The sequence below is a fragment of the Anabrus simplex genome, chromosome 2 (assembly GCF_040414725.1).
Source record: "Anabrus simplex isolate iqAnaSimp1 chromosome 2, ASM4041472v1, whole genome shotgun sequence".
Classification (NCBI taxonomy): domain Eukaryota; kingdom Metazoa; phylum Arthropoda; class Insecta; order Orthoptera; family Tettigoniidae; genus Anabrus; species Anabrus simplex.
Window position 1 is genome coordinate 608,774,664 of NC_090266.1, and position 24,124 is coordinate 608,798,787.

General features: G+C 41.1%; 1 protein-coding gene across 2 annotated transcripts in view; it reads left to right on the plus strand.

The window, feature by feature from the left end:
• The window catches only part of Cbs (Cystathionine beta-synthase), a 149,061-nt gene that overhangs the window by 62,127 nt on the left and 62,810 nt on the right, over positions 1-24,124 (plus strand). For both annotated transcript variants that reach the window (XM_067140996.2, XM_067140995.2), the window contains exon 5: positions 9,706-9,920. In XM_067140996.2, coding sequence (XP_066997097.1) covers positions 9,706-9,920 — 215 coding nt within the window. The remainder of the gene's footprint in view (positions 1-9,705; positions 9,921-24,124) is intronic.

A 24,124-nucleotide genomic window follows, 5' to 3' on the forward strand; every position in this document is an offset into this window, starting at 1 on the left:
CGGCTGCAGACATGTCACGAGGCTATAGTCATGGCATTCACCTGAAGACAAAATAGGAAACAACGGAAAGTATTTCAAGGATGACTGATGGTAAGATGCCCGTAGCATCTTCCGGTGGCAAAATGTGAGTCACGTGCACAATAGTGCATTTTAAACAAAAACATTTGTTCTAATTATAATAGAATACATTACTTCAGGCTACTTTTGTATTTTTTAAATCGCCAAACTATGTATGGATAATCCACACTCGGATAATCTGTATCTGGTGTTAAAGAGAGAAAAAAGAGCTTCAGATATTGGTCAGAGTCGGAGAGTAAATGTGAAGTTGTTTCAAGACATTTTCGGACATTCTTCACCAGGAAAAAATAATGCAACAACTCTTCATGGATAAATTCGCTCTGCCATCAGTAATTCAAACCTACCTGTTCACAATCTTCTAATAATAATAATAATAATAATAATAATAATAATAATAATCAAACTAATAATAATATGAGCTCAGCTACTGTGCGCAAAGATTTTAATTTGATGCCATCTGGCTGCTTGCTCATCAAGTTTCGATGTTCCGTTTTACTCTAGGCTTACTGGATGTTACAGTAAACTGAATCTCTGCTGGGTGGCATCTGTGGCTGAGTTTTTTAATGAATTTTGTCTGGTAAACACCAAATGTGTCACCAGAAATCTTTTACATGCCGACATCGTATGACATGGAGTTACAAGTAATATATGACATGAAGTGTCGAATGGGCTTTATTCCGCCCTTTAAAAATAAAACTTGAAAGAAAACGAATGGCAGACCAGGAGCAATGTAAGGAATTGGCAGCTTTGAGGCTGCATTGCCTATCACATGGGAATAAAAATTCTATTTCCCTGTTTTACTGTCTTCTTTAAGTAATGTAACAAAATTTATTTCTTGACATAGCTTTTTATGTAAAGTTGAACAAAAGCATTTGTTGTTATACTTTTGTTTTTCAAACATAAGTATTTCATCTTATAAAAACTGTAATGTAATCTTCATATTTACTTCGTAAATGAACAGGCCGTATCCCATCCAGGATCCAAAACAAATTAAACCTAGCCTAAAACATCAAATAAAATAGCTACTGTTCTTTACCATTTGGAAATTTACATTTGTAAACTTGTACTTACACGTTTTTTTTTTTTTTTTTTTTTTTTTTTTTTTTTTTTTTTTTTTGTCTCCACTGGCCTCTCATAGACTGAGGATTACCAAATATATATCACTTATCACAATTTTCGATGCAGGAATATGTGATTATGAAACATTTGACCATGTTGATCATTTGGCAACTTTGTCTCTTAGTCTTCTCTTGCTTCTGTCATTTTAGATTCTTTTTCTGGGGTGGTCTACCACTCCTAGCCCTGTGTACATACACTGCCGAAGAAAAAAAGGAAAAGTAACATCCTCAAGTACAATGTCATTTTATTCACAAGTGATGTGACAGGTAGTTCATCATTGTAGGTGTATAAGATTACAAATTCGGACCAAATGAAACACAAGTCACAGTAATGGGGCCCAAATAGTCGCAGCAATTCAGGCATGTATTCGCGCATGCAAACGTTCATAAAGGTGCCGAATGGCATCCTGCAATAGATTGTCCCACACATAGATGCAATTCGGCAATGGTTCTTGTAGGCTCTGGAGTTTACATCAGTTTCCGCTTCATTATGTCCCATACATGTTCAATTGGCAAGAGATCTGGTGATCTAGCTGGCCAGGGCAGCTGTTGTACATCACATAGAGCACTTTGCATCGCAGCAGCTATGTGTGGATGTGCATTGTCCTGCTGAAAAAGCACATCACCTTCCTGTCGAAGAAATGGCAGTAGCATAGTGACTAAAACCTGTGCATGTAGCAGGCACTGGTTACGTTACCCTGCAGAAACACCAATGTAGTCGCGAGTTGTAGCTGATGGCCCCCCCACCACCACATCATGAAGCCTGGGGTGGAACGTGGGTGTCGTGGGCGAATGCCTCTGGAATAGGCTGCTCACCAGGGCTACACCGTACACGTGTATGTCCATTACTTGCATATAGAACCTACTCTACGAAAGAGCGCCATCCCCTTCTCCAGTCAGCTCCTTCACGACACCAGAGAACCCATGCTTGGCGGTGTCGTGGTGTCAGTAATAGCCTGGCCAGAGGCACATGTGATCATAATCCTGCTGCAAGCAGACGGTTCCCAGTGCTCCTTGGTGACACAGCGTGTGCAATATGTGACCGGATTTCGTTCCTGGATGATGTTCGATTGGCCACTGCTACTTGCACAATGCATTGATCTTGATGTGGGTCTGTACTACGCGGACATTCGGAGCCTGGTCTACGGCTATGGAAATGTTCCACAGACCACTGCTGAAAGCAGCGACACGTCACCGATACATTGTGCCCAGCATGTGCAGTAATCTGTCGATACATCCATCCAGCTTCCCACAGGCCCACAATGCGACCCCATTCAAATGGCTGCAGTTGTTCAACAGCAGAATATACTCATCGGCATGCCATGGTTGTACCCTAGAATGAATGTTGCAAACACTGTTCACCTCTAACCTCAGCACAGTTACTGCCTGCAGAGTCAAAACAGAGTGTGCACGGACAGGCCTCCTGAGTGCCATCTGATCGCCGATGTCCATGACAAATGAATCACTAACACAACCACCCCTCAGCATGCACATATTATACCATGGTGCCACTGAACACAGTCCTTGAGGGTGTTGCTGGTTTTTTTTTTTTTTTTTTTTTTTTTAATCTGGCAGTGTATATACAGTATTAAAAATACACACAGTTATACTTGACAATGAATGACAACACATCATTAATTAGTGGCCATTTACATAAGTCTCTTATCCTCTCAACAGGTCTCTAGTTGGCTGGTGTTTACCTGGAATTCATGATCCTTCTATAATCTTAATTGACAGGTCTCACCTTTCACTCCACTTTGCACACACCACAGTCACCTTGCACAGCAGCTCCATTCAGACAAATTTGAACACGCGTCATGTTGACTATCACAGCACATGACTGCTGTACACCTGGCTTGACTCCAGACAAATCCGGTAACTCCCTCAATTTACTCCCATGACTGTTCCATATACTAAACTACTCAACACTTATCACTTGACAAGACAATAACACAGCACCAAATCAACTACCCCCCAACATTAACAAATCAACACTCCAACACTACTTCTTGTTCTCAGCAGGCCTGCTTTTATATACTTGGTGATGAAGTTCTAGTATCTTCGGGGTGCGACTAAAATAAGAATGTTCTAGTTTTGTCTTCCAGAAAATCCATGGAGACACCAGACGATTAGCACAAAGGAGAGGTCATCGCATGCCCTTAGGACGGCTGGGCACTCAACCAGTCTCACTCATTCATCCCTTCCATAAAATACTGGAAGGGGGGTCTTCCAGAGGGCTGGCAGTTGCATGAGCATGTAACAGTACTATTTACGTTAGGGAGAATGAATTGGGTACCCTGTGCCAATTGCAGACGTGCCAATTCCCCCCGATTTTAAGCGGGAGACTCCCTATTTTTGGTCCTTCTTCCCTCTCTCCTGATCGCAGAGACTTATCTCCCGATTTTGAGAGCAGATTTAGTATTCCTGTGTATTTTGTGAAAATCCAATTTTTTTTCTCGTTCTTTAAGTAAGTGGAGAGAACTGATGTTCAGTGGGCACCGACAAGACAGTTGCAATCAGCTGGTGGTGTTCTTAAATATTACAGGATCTCTAATGTAATGCTTTTTATTTTATCATTTGCACATAACAATGCCCACTATGAAGCTATTTTTTAGCATATTTACAAGGACAAAAACTCAGATCAAAACTTCCAGGAAAGGAATTCTGGAAAAATTAACCTTAAAACCTATTCAACAAGGCCAGTGCTTTAAGCACAAATCTAGTTCAGAAATTTATGAATAGGCTAAAGGCAGTTGCAGTGAAAAGTCATGTGTTCTAAAGCTCAGATACATGCAGTATTTATAAATAAATAACAGAAATTATGTAATTAAGTAATATATTGTATTAAATATTCTTCAAAGTTACGTCATCAATGATGTCCTAACATGTCGGGATGTGCCGCAAGAAAATCTCCTGATTTTTTTACTTTTGTAAGTTGGCACATCTGTCTTCTGGCTCATGTTTCAGGAATACTGTCAGGCCCATATTTCCCATTTGACCCACTAGGCCCTGGCCTAGAGTGGGTCTTCTGGATGTGCATGATGCTTGACTGTAATGGAGGGAAAATGTATTTCAGTGATAAAATTTAGTTCAACTTTTCATATTGGCTGGCCTGGCTGGGCTAGAAGCAAGTGCCAAGCGTACACGTAGAGGTGGGCGTTTGTGTTTCTCTCAGTAACAATTGGCTGTGTATCTATGTTTTTTCTCACAGAAGTTCATGTCTATGTTTAGCTTTCCTTTTCTGTGTCGTGGCGATGTTAACGTACAAATTAATTCTGAGTTTACATTTGGTATAACCATACGTGAATGTGAATGAGGGACGGACAGTACAGTGAGTAATAGTGGGAAGTCCAAGCCTAGTGGTGCACAATATAAAAAACCAGTAGGAAGAACATGAGGCTAGAGATGTTGAGTTGATGAAATAGATGGCAAAAATAACAGCTTTCTTTTCTCATAAAGACAAGGGCGACAATGAAATTAAGTTGTTATTCATCCTCCTATTCAATCCATATCCACACCTCCCTGAGAGGATTGAAAGGTCACCCCCCCTTCCCCTTCAGGGAAGTGTAAATATGTAATGAATAGGAGGATGAATAAAAACTTGCATTGTTACCATTCAGCATTGCCAGCACGGAATGAAACTAATATTATGTAATGAAATTAATGTGGGTGAAGTAAGTGTTAGCAGTGTTTGTTAGCCTGAGTCTTTCCCCAGTACGTCGTACTTTGATCTAAATAAACTATTCATGATAATGACGTGATTGCAGATAGTATTAAGACAGAGAGTGTTGGTAAGAAGACTGACAACACAACCACTGCATTTACTGGTGTTAAAAGAGATTCAAGACTCGTATAGCTTTCTTTTTCCTGATGCTGATTTTATTCTGCGAGATGTTAACGAGGAGTTATGAGATAATGTTGCTGTACACGGTATATTACAAAATTGTGATATTGATCTTGTACTGTCGCCCAGCTGTGAGCTTGCATTCAGCAGATAGTGGGTTCGAACCCCACTGCCAGCTACCCTGAAGATGGTTTTCCCTGGTTTCCAATTTTCACACCAGGCTGTACCTTAATTAAGCCACGTCCACTTCGTTCAAAATCTTGATTCAAAATCTTTGTGATGACAATGCAGCTGCTGGACAACCCTTGCATCTTGCTGGCGTGGCACACAGTGGAGTGGAGTTTAGTTGTGTTGGAGAGAGAGAGCGAACTGGTAGGTTACCACGCACCCAGGTCACTTTAATGTTAGGGAACAAATGTGAAACCTAAATGAGGTGTGTGAATCGCATGGTAAAAACACAAATATATTTTGTACCACGCACAATGACATGTCTTTGAACCGTTCGGAAGAAAATTGAAAATGAATGAAGGATTGCATTTTCAATATGCTGATTCTCAGATAAAACATGAAACTGGAAGTCTTCTAGAATTATGTCTACCGAGCTCGATAGCTGCAGTCGCTTAAGTGTGGCCAGTATCCAGTAATCGGGAGATAGTGGGTTCGAGCCCCACTGTCGGCAGCCCTGAAGATGGTTTTCCGTGGTTTCCCATTTTCACACCAGGCAAATGCCGGGGCTGTACCTTAATTAAGGCCACGGCCGCTTCCTTCTGATTCCTAGGCCTCTCCTACCCCATCGTCACCATAATACATACCTGTGCCGGTGCGACGAAAAGCAAATAGCATAGCAGGAATTATGTCTGTTAAACAGAGGAAAACTTATCCAGGGTTTGAATTTTCACTGTAATGTCAGGAGGAATCTGGAGAATTTCTATACTACCACTATTTCTCTCTTGACACAACTGAGACAATGCTGGCACTCGTGGGATGATTTTCAGTTAGTTCGATCACGTGCCACCCATCTCCATTTCTTCCGAAGTCATTTCACGGGAAGAAGAGAAACCTTTTTCACGCAAATAATATAACGTGTACTCTAGAAAGCTGGATTCATGGCCGCTCTCTCAAAGGAACATTTGTTAACTGCCTGGCACAGAAAGCTCAAGGTAACACACTCACCTCAGGTGGTTACCAGGGCTACCCACGTCCAGCTGTATGCTAATGCATGCAATCTTATTAGACATTACCGTGCTGTTGATCTCATGATCTACAGTTCGAAATGGCAGGTAAATTCTTGTACATTGCTTTCTAATGGTCCCTTCATCCTCTCAGCAGAATTTCATTGTTGGTTTCAATATGATTGTAAGAAAATGTTTTTAAAGAAAACTTAACAATGATGAAATTCATACTAGATATCGGCTGGTTTACTCGCAGACTAAAGGTTGTGTATACTGTGTACAGTGTGTGCTATTTGGAAGTCTGAGAGCCATGGGTTTGTTTATAACTGGCATTATTATTAAATTGGAAATGCGCACAAATTGCAGATATTAACATAAAATTGTTTGTGAAGTCATTCTTGTGGGGCAATTTACAACATGGTACCTACTACATGTTTTCCCACATAGTGTGTGCGCGTGCTCTCTCTCTCACACACACACACACACACACACACATTGCCGCATGAAGTATTTCAACTTTGAAATGCGCGCTGTGTGCGAGTGAGCCCGCTGGTGATGACTACCTTGGAGCGAGGAGGCTTCCAGCTGCTTAAGGTTAAACTATGTCACATATTGAACGTTCAATTCTATCACCAGTTACTAGCGTAATAATACAATTATGAGAGTAACATTACCATGTGTCCTAGGTTATAGCCTACTTACCAAGTCTCGTGAAAATCTGCTGAGGATTCGAGGGGTTGTTGTAGGTAGAAGAAATGACTGTATTCTATGATACGTCCGGCAAAATGAGTACAGATAAAGGCCCGGATAATGGCATAGCCACAGTGTCATCCAACAGCCCAACCAAGATGGTTGGCTGCTGGAAGTTGGTGCTACAGTGTAATACTGTGGATTCGAAGTCTAAAGTTTCAACTCTACTAAAGTACTATGAGAATAACTTCGAAACATTTCATTAGTCACTACGAACTCAGTCGTAGAATCAAGACGTGTGATACTTTAAATATTTCAAGGTGATTGAAATATTTCTGCTGATAGCAAACATAAGAGTCTTAAACATTGAATCAGGACTTGTATTTTCACAAGTGGAAATTGAATGTTGGGAAACATTAAAACTTAACTTCTGAATAAGTTTGTGATTCCATGTTACCCAAACCTAGAACTATCAGTGAATGGAACTAGGTTTCATATTCCAGTTGTTATAAACTATTATCAGTATTTTTATTTGTGTATGAATATAAACATGATAGTGTGAGTGAATGGGACTAATTTCACTCCTGTGTTAATAGTCTACTAGTGCTATCTTCTTGTCATATGTCTACATAAGTGTGGGTGAACAGAACTAAATTCACATGTAAAGCATTTAACTTCTACCAAAGTTAAGTAATTGCCATTTAGAAGTTAAATCATAATATTTAATTATGAGGGATAGAATAACATGGTGTTTCATAGAGTTAAAAATTGCATGGATGCAGGGACCATCCATTAGCATTAAGGCACACTGTATTATGAAGTAAGATGACTTGACCGAGGTACAAATGTAGACCGCCACGAAGCATAATTGCAGTATTTGTTATATTAGAATTCCCTGCGGTATCTTAGAAATTAATTCTAAAAGGCAAATTCGTAGCAGTGTTCTGAATAAACTTTGTAAATAAATTCAAAGCAATCCTAGAACCTAGTAGGACTCTACACCTCAACTACTCCATCCAATACGTCCAGGAGGCTTACATGTGTGTTTTCACACTCATTCTGAATGAGTGAGCCTGACGACCCAAACTCCTAGACCTTCAAGATCTTCAAGAACATCTAGATCTATTGGAGTGGTGCATGATCCCATGGTGCCAAAAGCTGTTCCATGGTGAAGACTGGAGGAGTAGCAGATCAACGCGCGACATTGCCAGCCGTAAGACGGAGAAACGTCGTGCCCAATCCATCTTCCACTGTATTGAGTTGATGCAAACTTGACTTTATACAATAATTTCAAAATTCAGAACTTCATTCAAAGCAAATCCTCTCAGTCAATGAACCTTCCGCATAAACACATTTGCTGTCATGCTTGATGTGCCGAGTACAGAGCTGATAAAATATACTGAAAAATTCAACCAGCTGAAGAGTGAAGAAATGAAGTTCCAAACGTTCTAAAAGGGCAGAAAGATTAATGAATTTGTACAAGAATGATCTTCATTCCTCATTAATAGGTGAATGTTTGCACCCATGTTGCTCCTGGAACAATGAACACCTAAAGATTAAAAAATATTTTATGTTAATTGAAATAAGCAGGCTTCTACATCAAGATGATATGATTGAGTGTATCATAATGCAGGGTGGTCCTCCACACAACAGCCACAAACTGCTTAGGAGAACATTTGTTTTCTACCCTTTCAAGTGTAAAGAACTATCTGAGATCAACTGTTGGAGCTGAAAGATTATAAGAAACAGCACTGCTCACCATTGAGAGGAAATTACTCAAGAGATTAACTATGATAATATTGATGCATTCATTCAACGTAAAACAACAAGGGAGATGGTTTAATTTGCTTCACTGTGATTCTTGAATTTTAACATGGATTCGCTTCACTGTGATTCTTCAATTGTAACATGTAAGACCCATTTCCCCTGAAAGTGACCTAAGAATGAATGTTTTGTCATCGTTGTTAACAGAGACAATAGGGCTACAATATTTTTTGTTGATTGTATATTATTGTCAGTATTTCAGTATCTCAGTTAATGAATATATTCTTCTACTATTAGAAATGAAAAATTACAGCTTTCATGACAACAGTGGCATTATTATAAACACATACGGTAAATTAGTGACCTTGAGTAACCTCATGTAGGGGGTGAGGGGGCTTAATTTTGACAGGCCTACAGCGCCTGACCCTGAGTACTACACTGATATATTTGATATAGTTAGGGACAAAACATGATGACCTCAGTTCTTGAAAGGACCTGGAAGCCAGCTGTAAATCCCACCCTACACCCTGCTGAGTTAATGAGCTCCATGTGATCCTTGCTTGGTGTGGAGAGGTTGCCAAATCACTCTCTTCAGTCTTGACTCTTTCTTCATGCCCAGTGCAGTGCAGTGACCAGTGAGGTTTTATTCCTGCTCTGGCTCGTTTGGTGCTAATGAGGCAGACGATTTGGCAACTTTGACTATGGCAGACGTAGTAAATCCTATTAGCCCCTAATAGACACCGGGATGCCGCTGGAGGGTAGTGGTGTGAGGCGAGGTCGTCGTGTTTTGTCCCCAACTATATCTTCTTATAACTATGTTGTCTACAGACAGCATTTTGAAGATAAATTCACTCTCCTGGCTACTGACTCATCAGACAGACAGTTCACAATGTTTTCTCGTATGAGTGTTTTTCCTGTTTCCAAATACTTCACTCATTCCTTGTTCTAGATCCATGGATGTATACCTTGTAATTTTGAACTGTTCAGAATCCTGGGAATTTTGTAGAGTAAATGTGATAAATCCAACTTCTGTTTTCAGGAATTGGTCTAGCAATGGCATCTGCAGTGAAAGGTTACCGCTGTATTATTGTGATGCCAGAAAAAATGTCCAATGAGAAAGTTGATGTTCTAAGAGCACTTGGGGCTGAAATTGTACGCACACCAACATCAGCTTCATTTGACTCTCCAGAAGGACTGATTGCTGTGGCTCAGAGGCTTAACAAGGAAATACCCAATTCAATTATATTGGACCAGGTATGTATTTATAATCTATTTTGAAAATTTTGTATGAATTTTATGTAGGTACTTTTATATTTATAGAACCACCTGCTCTACATTCATCATATAAAAATCTCTTGGTCAAGTGACACAAGTTGTGTCTTTCCATCATTAGTTAGAATCATATTTAGTGAGAACTGGAATTTATTATTGATCATAGGAACTATTATTAATCACTGGAACTCCGCAGCATCTTAAAATCTATTAGAATATTTTAATGGCCCCTTTTTAAATGAAGACCAACAAATATTTTTTATTTTAAAAATGTATGCTCTTGCAGTCACAAACTCTGTTTCCCATTGAGATAGAGGAAGAATTGTCTGTTAGTTAGTGTGGAACCCTGACCTTAATTTCACCTCATTAGATTCTTAAGTCTCCTTACACTGATTATTAAAAATCTTGCAATCTTACTTAACCAAATAAAATGCAGGAGGAGACTACTAGCCAGTCAACAGATTGCCATTGGTGACTACACAGTATTTCATGAAGTGAATATTAAGAAAAGTTTAGGAGCTAAACCCAGACTTTTAAATCTTTGATAACAATTATTTTCATGAGGGTATAATAGCTGAGTGGCATAGTCACTGACTTCTCGCTAAGGCAGTTAGAGTTCGAATCCTGGCCATTGCATGGGGGACTTATGAAACAAAATGTCACATCCCTGAGGTTTGGTTTCCATTTAAAACTGTGCCTATGATCACAAGATCAGCAGTCACATAAAACTGCAAGCTTGCTTGCTTTACAATCATTTTCGGAATATCAGTATTTTACAGGGACTAGGAGGAATACAGTAAAACTTTGTTTATACGTTTCCAGGGGACCGAAGAGGGGGTGGGGGAAACCCTGTATAAGTGTGGAAAACACTTAAATGAAATTCTGTAAATATGAAGCTGAGATATATTCCAAAGTATATATGGCAATATGAAACAATATAAACACAAAAGAATTTCACCCAGATAAAAAATACAAAGAGAGGGAAAAGAATCACTTTACAGAAAAAAGTAGTCCATTATTTATTTATTTATTTATTTATTTATTTATTTATTTGTTTATTTTTTGTTGGCTGCGGTCACGGCATGAATAGTATCCTCAAACCGGTACAATTCAGCCATTATTTCCTCAGAAACGTTACAGCGTGTCACAAAATGTTTGATGGTACATAGATCATTGACAGCATCTTTAAAAGTTCACTGAAGTATGCTGCGACTCTTCGGTATAATCGTTGTGGTGATTACAGTCCTCACTCAAACCCCTTTGTGCGTCTTCAGCAATCTTGGAGATAGTCATGGCTTTTGCAGTGGCGAGGTTAGCGTCAACATTTACGTAATCGTTGAATGATGCCTCATCTTCCAGTTTCCTCCATTCTCCATCATCATCAGGAGCATCACCATTATCATCGATGATATTACAATCACCATCAGAACTACCTCCAAATCCACCTTTTGGGAAACAATTTCATACTGTAAGTTCTGAAACACTGTGCCATTACGCTGCGGTGTAATGCATTGCCCATCAGAAGAAAAGAAAAGAAAAAAAAACTTTATTAATTTATTGTTTGTAATTTATTTGAAGATACAAGATTATTATAACAACTCTGAGAATCCTGTCTTTCAGGGCCGCTTCACACTAGGCGACCAGTATCGGCTACAGTGTAGCTCAGGTGAATTCCATGTCGCCGAGCGGCTACTTAGCCGCTTTCCCAGGCCTACTGCCAGTTTTCATCATCTTCTTGCCTCTTGTTATTGTCGAAAAGAAAGAAGGAAAGAGAGCGTCATAGGTTTCATTCGCATCCTGTGTTTAAAGATCATTTGGAAAAAAGGACTCTTCTATATATTATTCAATTATTTATGTGATGACCAAGTTTATTAGTTACTTCAGGATGTCAAAGAAACCTTTTGATGAACTCTTTGAAAGTGTGAAAGAAGATATTACGGGAATGAATACCAAGTTGAGAAAAGCAAAATATTAGCCTTAACTTTGAGGTAGTTGAACTGAGATGGTCATTACTTGAGACCATGCATTTCTCTTCTCAACTCCCTTGCGACATTCATCCCATTTTAAGTTCCAGATGGTTGTATAATTTGTATAATGAAATCTTCCGTGTTTATTCAGTCCACTTGTCTAGACATATCATACTGAATGTTTTTCTTCTTCTACCGTGTTTCCCACAGTGGTGAGGTCGTGGGTGTGAACTGTGTTGCCCATGTGACTCTGGCCCTGTTGTACGGCCAAATGCCCTTCCCGACGCGACCCTATGTGCATTCACTATTGCGTGCTTTTGTGGTTGGTAATTTGATGTGTTGTATGAATATGAAGAGGAGAGTGTGGGAACAAACACAAACCATACTGTACGCATTAAAAATTTCTGACCCGACTGGGAATTGAACATGAGGCCCTCTAAACCGAAGGCCAATAGGTTGACCATTTAGCCAAGGAGCCAGACATCATTCATAATGAATATAATTTATTTAGTACAGTTTATAATATTTTGAAACGGAATCCATAACGTGAAGGAACATGAAATGCACAGTGACGCTGAAGGGAGTTCTGAACGGAACGCAGCTGAAGATTGTGAAGACACCAGTGCACAGCGATCGATGGTTTACCAGCTTAAACCTGTCGCCAGTCGGGATTGCAAAATCTGCCTCAGCTGCCGGTAGCCGGAGTGAACTACTTCAAGGTCAGTCGCCGAGACAGAGTAGCCCAGTATGAAGAGCTCCATTTAAAATAATGTTCACAAGCACGGGCGGCTGGTAGCTGATTCCTGTCGCCTAGTGTGAAACAGCCCTCAATGCATGGTACTGCATGAAGTCCTAGGGCAAATATTTCACATAAACATGAATAAACATACAGAAAGAAGAAAAAGAGGAAATAAATTAGAGAAATCGTACTTGAAATGTATTGATCTTCTTTTCGTCCTCATTTCCGACGTTTACACATCTGGTTGCGTGCTGCACCAGCATCTTACGATAATGCAGCTTGAAGTTGCGTATCACTCCAAGACTGAGCGACTGCAGCTCGCTCGTGCAATCCGCGGGGGAAAATTCCACAGTCACATTCTTCAGATATGAAGTACGTAATAGAAGGATGTGCTGGGCATCAGTCCACGAACAATAAGATCTTACGACTTTTCCGCTCCCGTTTTGGCATCCACGCTTCGAAGCCAGTCTTCAAAAACTTCCGTATTGACCCAGGATTTCTTATTGTTGGCACCGGGCTGAGTGGCTCAGACGGTTGAGGCGCTGGCTTTCTGACTCCAACTTGGCAGGTTTGATCCTGGCTCAGTCCAGTGGTATTTGAAGGTGCTCAAATACATCAGCCTCATGTCAGTAGATTTACTGGCACGTAATAGAAGTCCTGCAGGATTAAATTCCGCCACCTCGGCGTCTCCGAAAACAGTAAAAAAGAAGTTAATGGGACGTAAAGCCAATATTATTATTATTATTATTATCTTATTGTTGGTGCATTTCGTGAGGAGCGTAGCAGCATTTTTAAAACAACGAGGCTTTGAAAATTTGCTGATTGTCAGTGGAGGCAGTTTTTCACTTCCATCACTATTGGCACATAACAGAACTGTCACGCGTTGTTTGCTTTGTTTCCCGCCGTGACATTTTTCCCCTTAGAATGCCATTGTACGTTCAGGCATTAAATTGAAAAAGAGCCCTGTCTTGTCTGCATTGAAAATGTCCTTAGAAGCAAATTGAGATGTCTGTTCTTTCAAACGATTTTCCTTCCAATTGTGCATAGTCTCACCATCGACACTTGTGCTTTCCCCACACGCATTATGACTGCCGATACCGTGTCTAACCTTAAATTTGTGACGCCAACCCGATGGAGCACTGAAATCTACACCAAGTCTGATCGCTAGTTCACTTTCCTTTTCGCAAAGCATTGGTCCGCTGATTGGAATGCCTTCTGCCCTATGTTGCCTGAACCACTGTAATAAACCATCTTCCAGGCTGAATGCAGGTCCGCTTATTTGTCGTAACACCTAACACGCACGCTTTCTTCAATTTTTGCAGTCTTAGCTGCAGTAGCATTTAAGGTAGACGCAGCATTCTTCCATTTCTTGGCAATTTCAACTCTGTTTCATGTTGCCACTTTTCTTCACTACACTCAAAATTCGTAATTTTTCAGCACTCTTAATGCTCGTTCTCTTTCCTTCTCCCATGTTCACTACTCATAAATTTCACGATGCTAATCACAACTTGGTCACACCGAAAGCACAGAACACCAAATAGTACACTCGAAAATAGCTTTCAGGTCACTCACGCTACCAAATATTGGTAGAGGTATGATTTTCAAGAAAAAAGTACAGTGCGAGTCATAAGTTTTGTGTTTAGAATATTTCTTGCGATTTTGAAGGCGGAAACCAGCGTAAACTTATAAACAAAGCCTTTTGCCTTCGAGGACTTTGAATACACAGTAAGCGTAAAAATCGTATAAGTGAAAGACATATAAATGAAATAACTCGCCGTAATACGTATAGGATTTTGTCAGGACTGCTGAAAAAAAACTTGTAAGTGTGAAACTTATAAAAGATGATTTGCTGTAATTTCTTCATATGTAGGGATTCAATTTACAGGTATCACCTTAGTGGATTCCAGTAAGGTTATTTGCTAGAGTTGTGATAAATTATCCTTTATAAAATGTTCTAAATTTCCATTTTCTACCCAATTATGTACCTGAACTCTCGCCTTAGAGTTCCAAACCAAGTGAGTTAGCTGCGTGGTACGGTCCACGTGATCTCGCTGTATAAACTTAAAGTTGAAAAATAAACAAGACACATGTTTGGGACGTAGGTCATACACCGTGGGTCTACAGTGCCTATGATTAGTAGCACTGTGTGAGCAGCACCATGAGTATACGTGGCCTGTGATTAATTCCACTAATTGAGGAACACTGCAAAAATACCAGTGCCTGTGTTTAGTCCCAATATGTGAGGAACACCCTGGGTCTGCGTTGCTTGTGAGTGGTACTCGTATGTGCAAAACACCATTGGTTTGTGTTACCTGTGAGTGGTGCCATGGTGTGTGACATACCATGGGTCTACTGTACATTACCGATGATTAATACCACTACAGGAGACACACCATCAGTCTACCTTGCCTGTGATTAGTACCACTATAGGAGGAACACCATAGTTCAGCTTTACCAGTGATTTGTACCATTATGAGGGGCCGGTGACCTGGATTTTTGGACCCCTTTAGATAATATGTATCACTCCAGTAATGAAGACATTGTGAATTGGATCCGCTGATTGTTCTTGTTTGACGATGATTTTTTCATCACCATTAGTTTTATACTCTAGTCAGTGGATACATTTTAATGTTTTCATTTTCATTTCATTGTACCTGTAGGGGCCGATGGCCTAGCTGTTAGGCCCCTTTAAACAACAATCATCATCATCATCATCATTATCATCATGGGAGACTGCTGGCAAAAATGAGTGCAGTTGGACTAGACAAAAGAGTGACTGAATGGGTGGCTATAGATCTCAGAGAATTAGAGTAGGTGAAGCATTATCTGGCCCTGTTGTAACTTTTTTTTTTTGCTAGGGGCTTTACGTCGCACCGACACAGATAGGTCTTATGGCGACGATGGGATAGGAAAGGCCTAAGAGTTGGAAGGAAGCGGCCGTGGCCTTAATTAAGGTACAGCCCCAGCATTTGCCTGGTGTGAAAATGGGAAACCACGGAAAACCATTTTCAGGGCTGCCGATAGTGGGATTCGAACCTACTATTTCCCGGATTTGTAACTTTTTGATGACTAATAAATAATTTCTTGAATATCATAAAATATATCATAAATAAAAATATATAAAAAACAAGATAAAATACTTTAAAATAAATTAAATTAATAAAAATAATGAACCAAAATGTCTGTAGTATGAGCGCCAGAGTTCACCAGAATGGATCCCTCGAATTTTGATAGAGCATGATAAACTTTATATCCCAGGGCGTGTACATAATGCTGCGTACTGGTACATCTGCTGCAGGTCTTGCCTAACCTCCTGAAAACGACTAAATAGGTAGGAACTGCACCTAGGTTCATCAGTAACTCCACTGATTCTAAAATAGCTAACTATATTCTTAACAAGATCCGTGCATGAGCACCTCATCAACACACAAAATTATACATATAATACACACATAAAATATTGCTGGAAGACTCCATATTTACAACAACAACAATGAAAACGGTGGGAAAACGAAAGCGAGAACTAAACTAGCATTTGTAGATAGTCCGATGAACAATGTACATATATGTAGATAAATACCCTTCACTGTCTCTGTATCAATACTACTTGCCGATTCTCATAATCAGCAGTTATCACATCACACAGATACTGTACCTTGTAATACTGTGTTCACATATTTTAACACTTGTTGTAAAGAGATATACATTTGAGCAACACACGCCTGTCGATCCTCAACATAAATTATGGAAAGTCTGAGATAGCTTTCACCAACATATAATGCCAGACCTCCACAAGTACCACAACACTTAATGTGTATGCCATCCGCAATTTGTTGATCAGTCACTTTCCACGAACGTAACAAGACTACGTTCCACGAACGTTTGAAGTCCAGTCCGTTGTAGCCGTGTCACTCGAATACCGTATATCAGCACTACTTCCTTCTCGTACAGTCTGTCCGCACTACTTCCTTCTCGTACAGTGTGTCAGTACTCCTTGTCCGTACCGAGTGAGGTTCCCCCCCCCCCCCCTTTTTTTTTACGGAGAGGCCCCCGTAGCCCGCTCCCCCGCCGTGACCATCGACTCAATCTACATGGCCTCCGACATGCTATTAATTTCTAAGAAGAAAAGAGATAGCTGGGTAGAGTGGGAAGTGATACAAGGAGTATCTGCCTGTTTCCATGTCAGACACGTTACCAGGGGAGATTGTGTTAGGTATATGGTGTTGAAGTATGGTATTGAAGGGCCAGGGAAAAACCACATAGGCAGAAAGAAGAAAGAGCCTACATGTAAAACCTGACATCTTGTGATAGCACATGCAAGGATGTGGGCTGGAAAAAGACCAGAGATTGTGTTAGTTAGGAACAGGTAACATGCACAAAACATAAGCCCACTCCTCGCCATTCCATCGCCTGGGGATCAGTCCGTCTGGGCACTGCTGTGACTAGCGCGGTCCTTGCCGGCTGCGGAGCCATGCGTCGAGTACCCCTAGGGTCTGCCGCACGGCTCCACCTCCTTGGGGTATCTCATACCCAGTCTCCGATCCCGGAGAATGAGGCCAAGCCCGCCGAGGCAGGGGCCTCCTGGAAGGGGGTGGGTCATGGCGCCGGGCCTCCTTCCTCTCTGCCCGCGCCATGGCCCAGTAGACAGGGCAACTGCGATGGGAGGCCAGGTGGCCTCCCAAGCAGTTGGTGCGCACCGGCGCCTCCCTAAGTGCTGCGCAGGCCGTGTAGTGGTGATCACCACCACAGCGGTTGCACCTCACCTCGAGCCCACAGCTGACCTGACGGTGGCCCCACCTCAGACAGCGGAAACACTGCAAGAGCTGCTGAGGGAGACGTTTTACTCTCACCTGACTGCTGCTTCCCGCTGAGGTCCTCTCCTGGTTGGTTCCTCGGTCGGCTGCTGTCCTGGGAGCAGTCCTGGGTTGCGGCTGGGCGGTCCTCTCCTGATGAGCCAGTGTCGCCTTCTGCTTCCTGGTGCGTCATCTTCTTCTTCTTCCCTGGGGCTGCCTCTCGGCTGGGGAAGAGGCCTCATCCTGGTGGCCCTCCTCCCGTCCTGGTGACCCCGGGGTGGCTGGTGGTTCCGCTGCGTTGCCATCTGCTTCTTCCTCCTGGCTGGCGGCGGCGGCGTCGGTCAGTGCTAACACTCGACTACGTTCCCTGTCCTGTGGGGCACACATCGAGGTCTGCATCTCGAACGACATGTTGGCTGGCAGGGCCTGGACGCGGCCTCAGTACGCCAAGGGGCGTCCTTGTCCACTGCCGTGCTGCCATCCACCATCACGGGCGCTCTTCTGGTTTGCACCCGGGTTACAGGCCCCTCCTGGTAAGCCTGTGTCTGCGACCCCTTCGCCTTGGTAGGTGGTCGACGATCCTGGTTGGCGGCCTTGTTGGTCTGCGTGTACTTCGTTAAGTACAGCTTTCCAACTGGGGTCGCAGCATTCGGGAGCGCCGCTGTCGTCCTCCTCGGTCCCCCGCTCCGTCTGCGTGGCTGCCTCCTGGTAGCCCGAGACGTCCAGGTGCTCCCTGAATCCTGGTAGCCGGGCAACTTGGAACTGCTGGGACGCGCGCTCCTCATAGACCGTGAAGCTAGCTGCGTCATTAGGCCGAATGATGATCGCCCAGCCAGGGACCATATGGCCGATGATCTGCAGGAGTGGCTCCCCAATGGACTCCGCCGTCGCATTGAGGTGGCCCAGGGCGTTCATAGCAGGGGCTTCCATCGTGTAGAGCGTGTCTTGTATCTTGTCGAAGGCTCCTTCATAGTCTTGGTCGACCAGTCTCACTGGTAGGGTCGGCTTCTCCATCCTGGTCCTGAAAGAGGACAAGCGAGCACTTAGAAGTGCTCAGCTCAGACAAAAGCTCTTTCGAAGATGTACTAATAAGTACAAGTGCCTGGCTGTTACTTAAAAAGTACAGAGCGCCTGGAAAGGAGAGAGAAAGCGCAGCGAGAGGCACGTACGTCCTTTCACTACGACTGTCAGCTCGTCCTTGGTGAGTGAGGTTCCCGCCGTTTGATCAACCTTTATAGGTATCAGCATTCCCCTTCCTCTCACATAATACGTCTGGATTGGTCCTTGCCAGCCAATCATGAGTAATCCACCGTTCAAGGTTGCCCTGAATTTCTTCATGCTCCCAAGACATAAACAAATGCTGGGGTATATCACATGACTCATAGAACCTTCCTAGTACAACAACATCAACAAACACATCTCATCAGACAATGGGATGTCCGCATGAGTCATACAAATTACCAGAGTCCAAGATAGCAATGTTTTCCCACTCATGCAAAACGAATTACTCATACTACATATATGGTTACCTTCCAGCTTAACGAAGATTAATGACAAAATATACAAATGAAATACTGATGATAATAATAATAATAATAATAATAATAATAATAATAATAATAATAATAATAATAAATCGAATACTGACAATGATATCTCTAACTTCTACATACAGTGCGAGGGTGTGATATATGTACTATCACACTGTAATAATTAGGAGGGGGAATTCCTCAAGGCAGTATTATTGGACCTTTATGTTTTCTTATATATATAAATGTTATGAGTAAAGAAGTGGAATCAGGAATAAGGCTTTTTGCAGACGATGTTACTCTGTATAGATTGTTAGAAACTGCAAAATGACCTCAGTAATGTTGTGAGATGAACAGTAGGCAATGGTACGATGATGAATGGGGTTAAGGCAGGTAGTAAGTTTTACAAATAGGATCCTCTCAATTTTAATTACTTCGTTGATGAGGTGAAAGTTCCTTTTTGGGGATCATTGTAAGTACAGTAGAACCCCAATTTAACGTTTTTACAGGGACCTGATCTTCTTAACCTTAAATGGGGGTTTACCTTAAATTGAGGTTTCGGTAAAAAGCACACCTTTTCCAGAGCTCTTTGCCTGTATTAACATAAATTGTACCATCATGTATTATTTACACATTGACAGCAATAAAATAAGGACATATCACCCTGTACTGTAGTTACAGTCTGTGCTTCATTTTGACAGATTTTTGTTGGTGAATGCAAAAGCGCTTCGGTTTAAGGTTTTTATAACGTTATACATGATTTTTCATAAAAGTCGGGAAAGATGCCAAACTCACACAGAAACACATTAAAATCAGTATGAAACAGCAATCGGTTTGATTAAACATTTTCACAGATGTTTTCCAAGCAGGAGCTTACTCATTAGCATATATTTTGTAATTTCAGTAGTCTGAAGTCTGAACACGCATATTCATTTTTGTTCTTAAAAATTGTAATAGCATCACTCCAGATGCTTGTGGCAAACATTTCCTTTTTCTTGTGTCATACAGCATCACCTAACCTAGGTTTACCACGCACGTGTTATGGAAACATATTTCAAGCTCCCTGTAGAATAATATTTTCAGTATAAATTTACTTGAGAACAGCCCTTCTGAAATTTAACAAGATGTGAATGTACATAATCAACCTCTGAAATTAGTTATGCACACCGCTGTATCTTAAGAAGGAGAAGTATCACATTCTTATTTTATTTCAGTACATAGTATTAAAATTAAGCAATCGTTTACTTCAGCCTTTACTTCTAAGGGTGAATCGGTAAAAGGGTTCTCACTGTAACTGAAGGATATTGCACGGATTAATATAGAAATTTTCGAAGGTTGTAATAACATTGTCATTAAAACGGGGGTTTTCTTCTACTTCAGCGGCCGCTGTCGGATGTGTATCCAAGTCATATACCTCACTTTAGCCCTAAGGGCTGGTTTACACGGGTAGAGTAGCGAGGCGAGTAGAGTAGTTAGTAGAGTAGCCACGTTACTCTACTCTACCGTTGTCTGGTAGAGTTGACACTCGTATCGTTCATACGGAAGTAGAGTCATACAGTAGAGTAGAGTACAGTAGTAGCACCATGTCAAGACGTAAGCACATCGTAAGGAAGTGTTTAAAGACATTTACAAACATATTACTGCAAGAGGTTAGTGAAGCGTTAGAAGAAGAAGTAAATGAGGAAAAAAGGGAATGGGTAAGAGGCTGGCTTAGTAGGAGAGATACACTCGGGGCATCGGCATTAATTCTGAGAGAACTTGGCAATTTGGAGTAATATGGGGGGGACAAACTCGACACAGTTGGCCAAGAACATGAGGGATCGTCTCAGGAATCATTTTGTTAATGAAGGAGCAGTTCCTTGGCAGTACAAGCATGTATTTTAACCCAGGAACACAAACGATTGAATTTTTATGACTTTATTCATTATTGTACAGAAAGAAACGACAGTGTAATCATCCCCTCAGGATTTTACTAGTCTTCGTCTGTAAATACTGTAGTGGTGATTTCTAAGATTAATTTCGTGTGGCTATTTTTAGCCGAGTGCAGCCCTTGTAAGGCAGACCCTCCGATGAGGGTGGGCGGCATCTGCCATGTGTAGGTAACTGCGTGTTAATGTGGTGGAGGATAGTGTTGTGTGTGATGTGTGAGTTGCAGGGATGTTGGGGACAGCACAAACACCCAGCCCCCGAGCCATTGGAATTAACCAATGAAGGTTAAAATCCCCGACTCGGCCGGGAATCGAACCCGGGACCCTCTGAACCGAAGGCCAGTACGCTGACCATTCAGCCAGCGAGTCGGACATTTCTAAGATAAAACTATATGAACGAGCTCCAGTCTAATTATAAATCATAATTCTGGCGAAGGTTTTTGTTCCACGGTGAAGGGGTGAGGTACTCCTTTCCCCAGTTAGACTGTAGTGATGTTTCTATATATATATATTTGTATTTCAGCCAACCTAAATCTTATTCGAATGAAATTTTACAGAATTCATTTCAAAAGTTATAGAAAGAATACCCATTGGCCATCAGTGTGTCGTCTCAGAACCCACGAGTCTCAAAACTCACGAGTATCAAAATTCACGAATTCTAAGAAGAGGATTAGCAAGAATAGGTTTCTCTATCTGGGCCAGTCTCAAACCTCACGAGCAGGACCAGTTCTTCTTTGAATGGATATGTGCCCACCCTACTAGTGATGATATAATCGGATATTTTTTAAAAATCAAATAGCTTCCATCCGGTTATTTAAATAATGGAATAAATAATCAAATGAATTTCAAATATCATTCAGTTATATCGCGTAGAATAATCGGTTGCGTCATGAATATATTTTTCGGTGTGTGTCGGATGGATAATCGATTGAATTATGTGAATAGATGAAAAATAGAAATACGCCTTTTTTTGCAATCCATGAAGTCCAATGCTGAAGACGGCACAAACACTCAGTTCCCGAGCCATAGGAATTAACAAATGAAAGTGAAAATCCCGGCCAGGAGTCGAACCTGGGACTCCCTGGACCCATTGGACCACAGACCAGGATGCTAACCATGTATCCATGCATCCGGACGACATAAAATTAAAGTAGGTATATTGCCTGCTGCTAGTTAAAATAAATTTTCAGTTGGTAGTAATTACCGGGGCTTAGTTCTATTATGAGGCCAGAAGACGGCATTTACTTATATAAGAAACTTTATTTTACCGATATTAAATATTACGACTGTTAATTCACTCATTTAGTTTCATTAGAGATTAATTTGGTCATGAATCTCATCGCAGGGAAATTTAATTACTTATCTCCATTCCCTTCAGAAAGTGGGCGAGTATGATGAACGGTCTCTGATACGCTTTCCGAAAATAATATGAACTCATGCTCCACACGTATGACTGAGTCATGTACTCCCAGATGCCTTACTTAGCATAGATTAATATATTACATCACGCCCCCACGCGATTACACGATACGCAATGTTATATACTTGTAGTATTGACTACTTGGCTCACCAAATTTATAAAATCATAAGTTAAAATGTGTCAGAATTTTATCTAATATATAGCGAAGTAGCCAATCGCTATCTTTGACGTTCTGTTGCTATATGACTTAAAAAAGACTCCACAGCGCTGATGTTGATGATATTTTATGATGGTGGTTCTTTCCCCAGCCAAGAAAATGTGGAAAGGTTCATTAAAAATCAGTAAGTGTTGAAAACAATGAAGGAAAAGGTGGTGGTGGTGATTACTGTTTTATGAGGGAGTGCAACTGGGCAGCCATCCTCCATTAATACTAATCAGAGGGAAAAAATGGAAGGTGGCCCATACTTCGAGAAAATGAAGGTTTCGGGCAAAGAAAGACAAGGGCCTTTTCTAAAAAATGTAAGTACCCCTGGGGCCCCTTTTAGTCACCTCTTACGATAGGCAGAGGATACTGTGGATGTTACTCTGCCACCCCAACACACAGGGGAAAATAATGGTCGATGAATGATACAGAGGTGTATTATTATTATTATTATTATTATTATTATTATTATTATTATTATTATTATTATTATCATCATCATCAAAACATTTTTCTGTGGTCTTAAAGGTAATATAACGTATTTTTCCTTTTGATATAAATTTAATGTTAATGGTATTGTGGCCTCAGGAGAGGCCTGGTCAGTGAGTCACCGCTCACCTCACCCCTCCTGCCGTCATAGCAGGCACCTGCTATCCGGAGTCGTGGATTTTGACTCATTGGAATATTAATTTAGCTATTAGTTTGCAGTCGTGAGTTTTGATACCATTTGCTACTAATTTTTGCACGTGAGTTTTGAGACGAAACCGGCCATACGTACACTGTAAATTACGCTGGCGTAGGCGTAATTTGCAGTAGCTTCTTCACCATAAATATCCCAATTACTGATTTTTTTTTGTTCTTTTTGTTCGTTGCTTGTACGGCCCAAGTGTAGAGCTTAAGCTTCTAGATCTGACACTGTACTGTAAACAATAATTATTTTGGATATTTCAAACAACATATGGAAACTATTCAATTTGTTGGGGAAATTATTGTTATTGCTGAAAATTAACGGCAGTGGCAAGTGATATGTAGAAGATCCCTATGTATGTTATTAATATGATTAATGTACACAGTCCTACACCATTGTATTGCCTAACTTAAACATGTCGAGACACATGATGAACACGCTGTGTAACATTGAAACTTGAGAAATCTTCATATTAAGTGAAAATCCAGCTGACACTTGTTTATATTTTATGTTGCATCTTCGAGTGTAGATGTCTGCGGCACCACCTCCAGACTTCTTGGATCTTCGTATTTTCATGAGTATTTGATTGTATGTACATCGTAATTTTTTTATTTTCTGTTTCAGTTCCGTTAACCCAAAACCCTCTTTACCCATTTTCGCAATCAAGTCCTCTTCCGCCGCCCGTCTCATATTCTTATTTCTATAAGTAACGCTGTTTATGTTCCATAAACATTCTTTTTCGCTGTAGAGCTCCACAAATTTGCAAGTTTCTTCTTCCGTCCACTTCATTTTGCCGCCAAATAAACGCTCGACATAATACCACCGCATGTACACACATGCAAATACAGCAGTCGAATGACGCGTCAGCTGAAAAATCGAACGTCCTCGGACTTCTCCGCCAGCTCTCGGAGCTCGGTTCC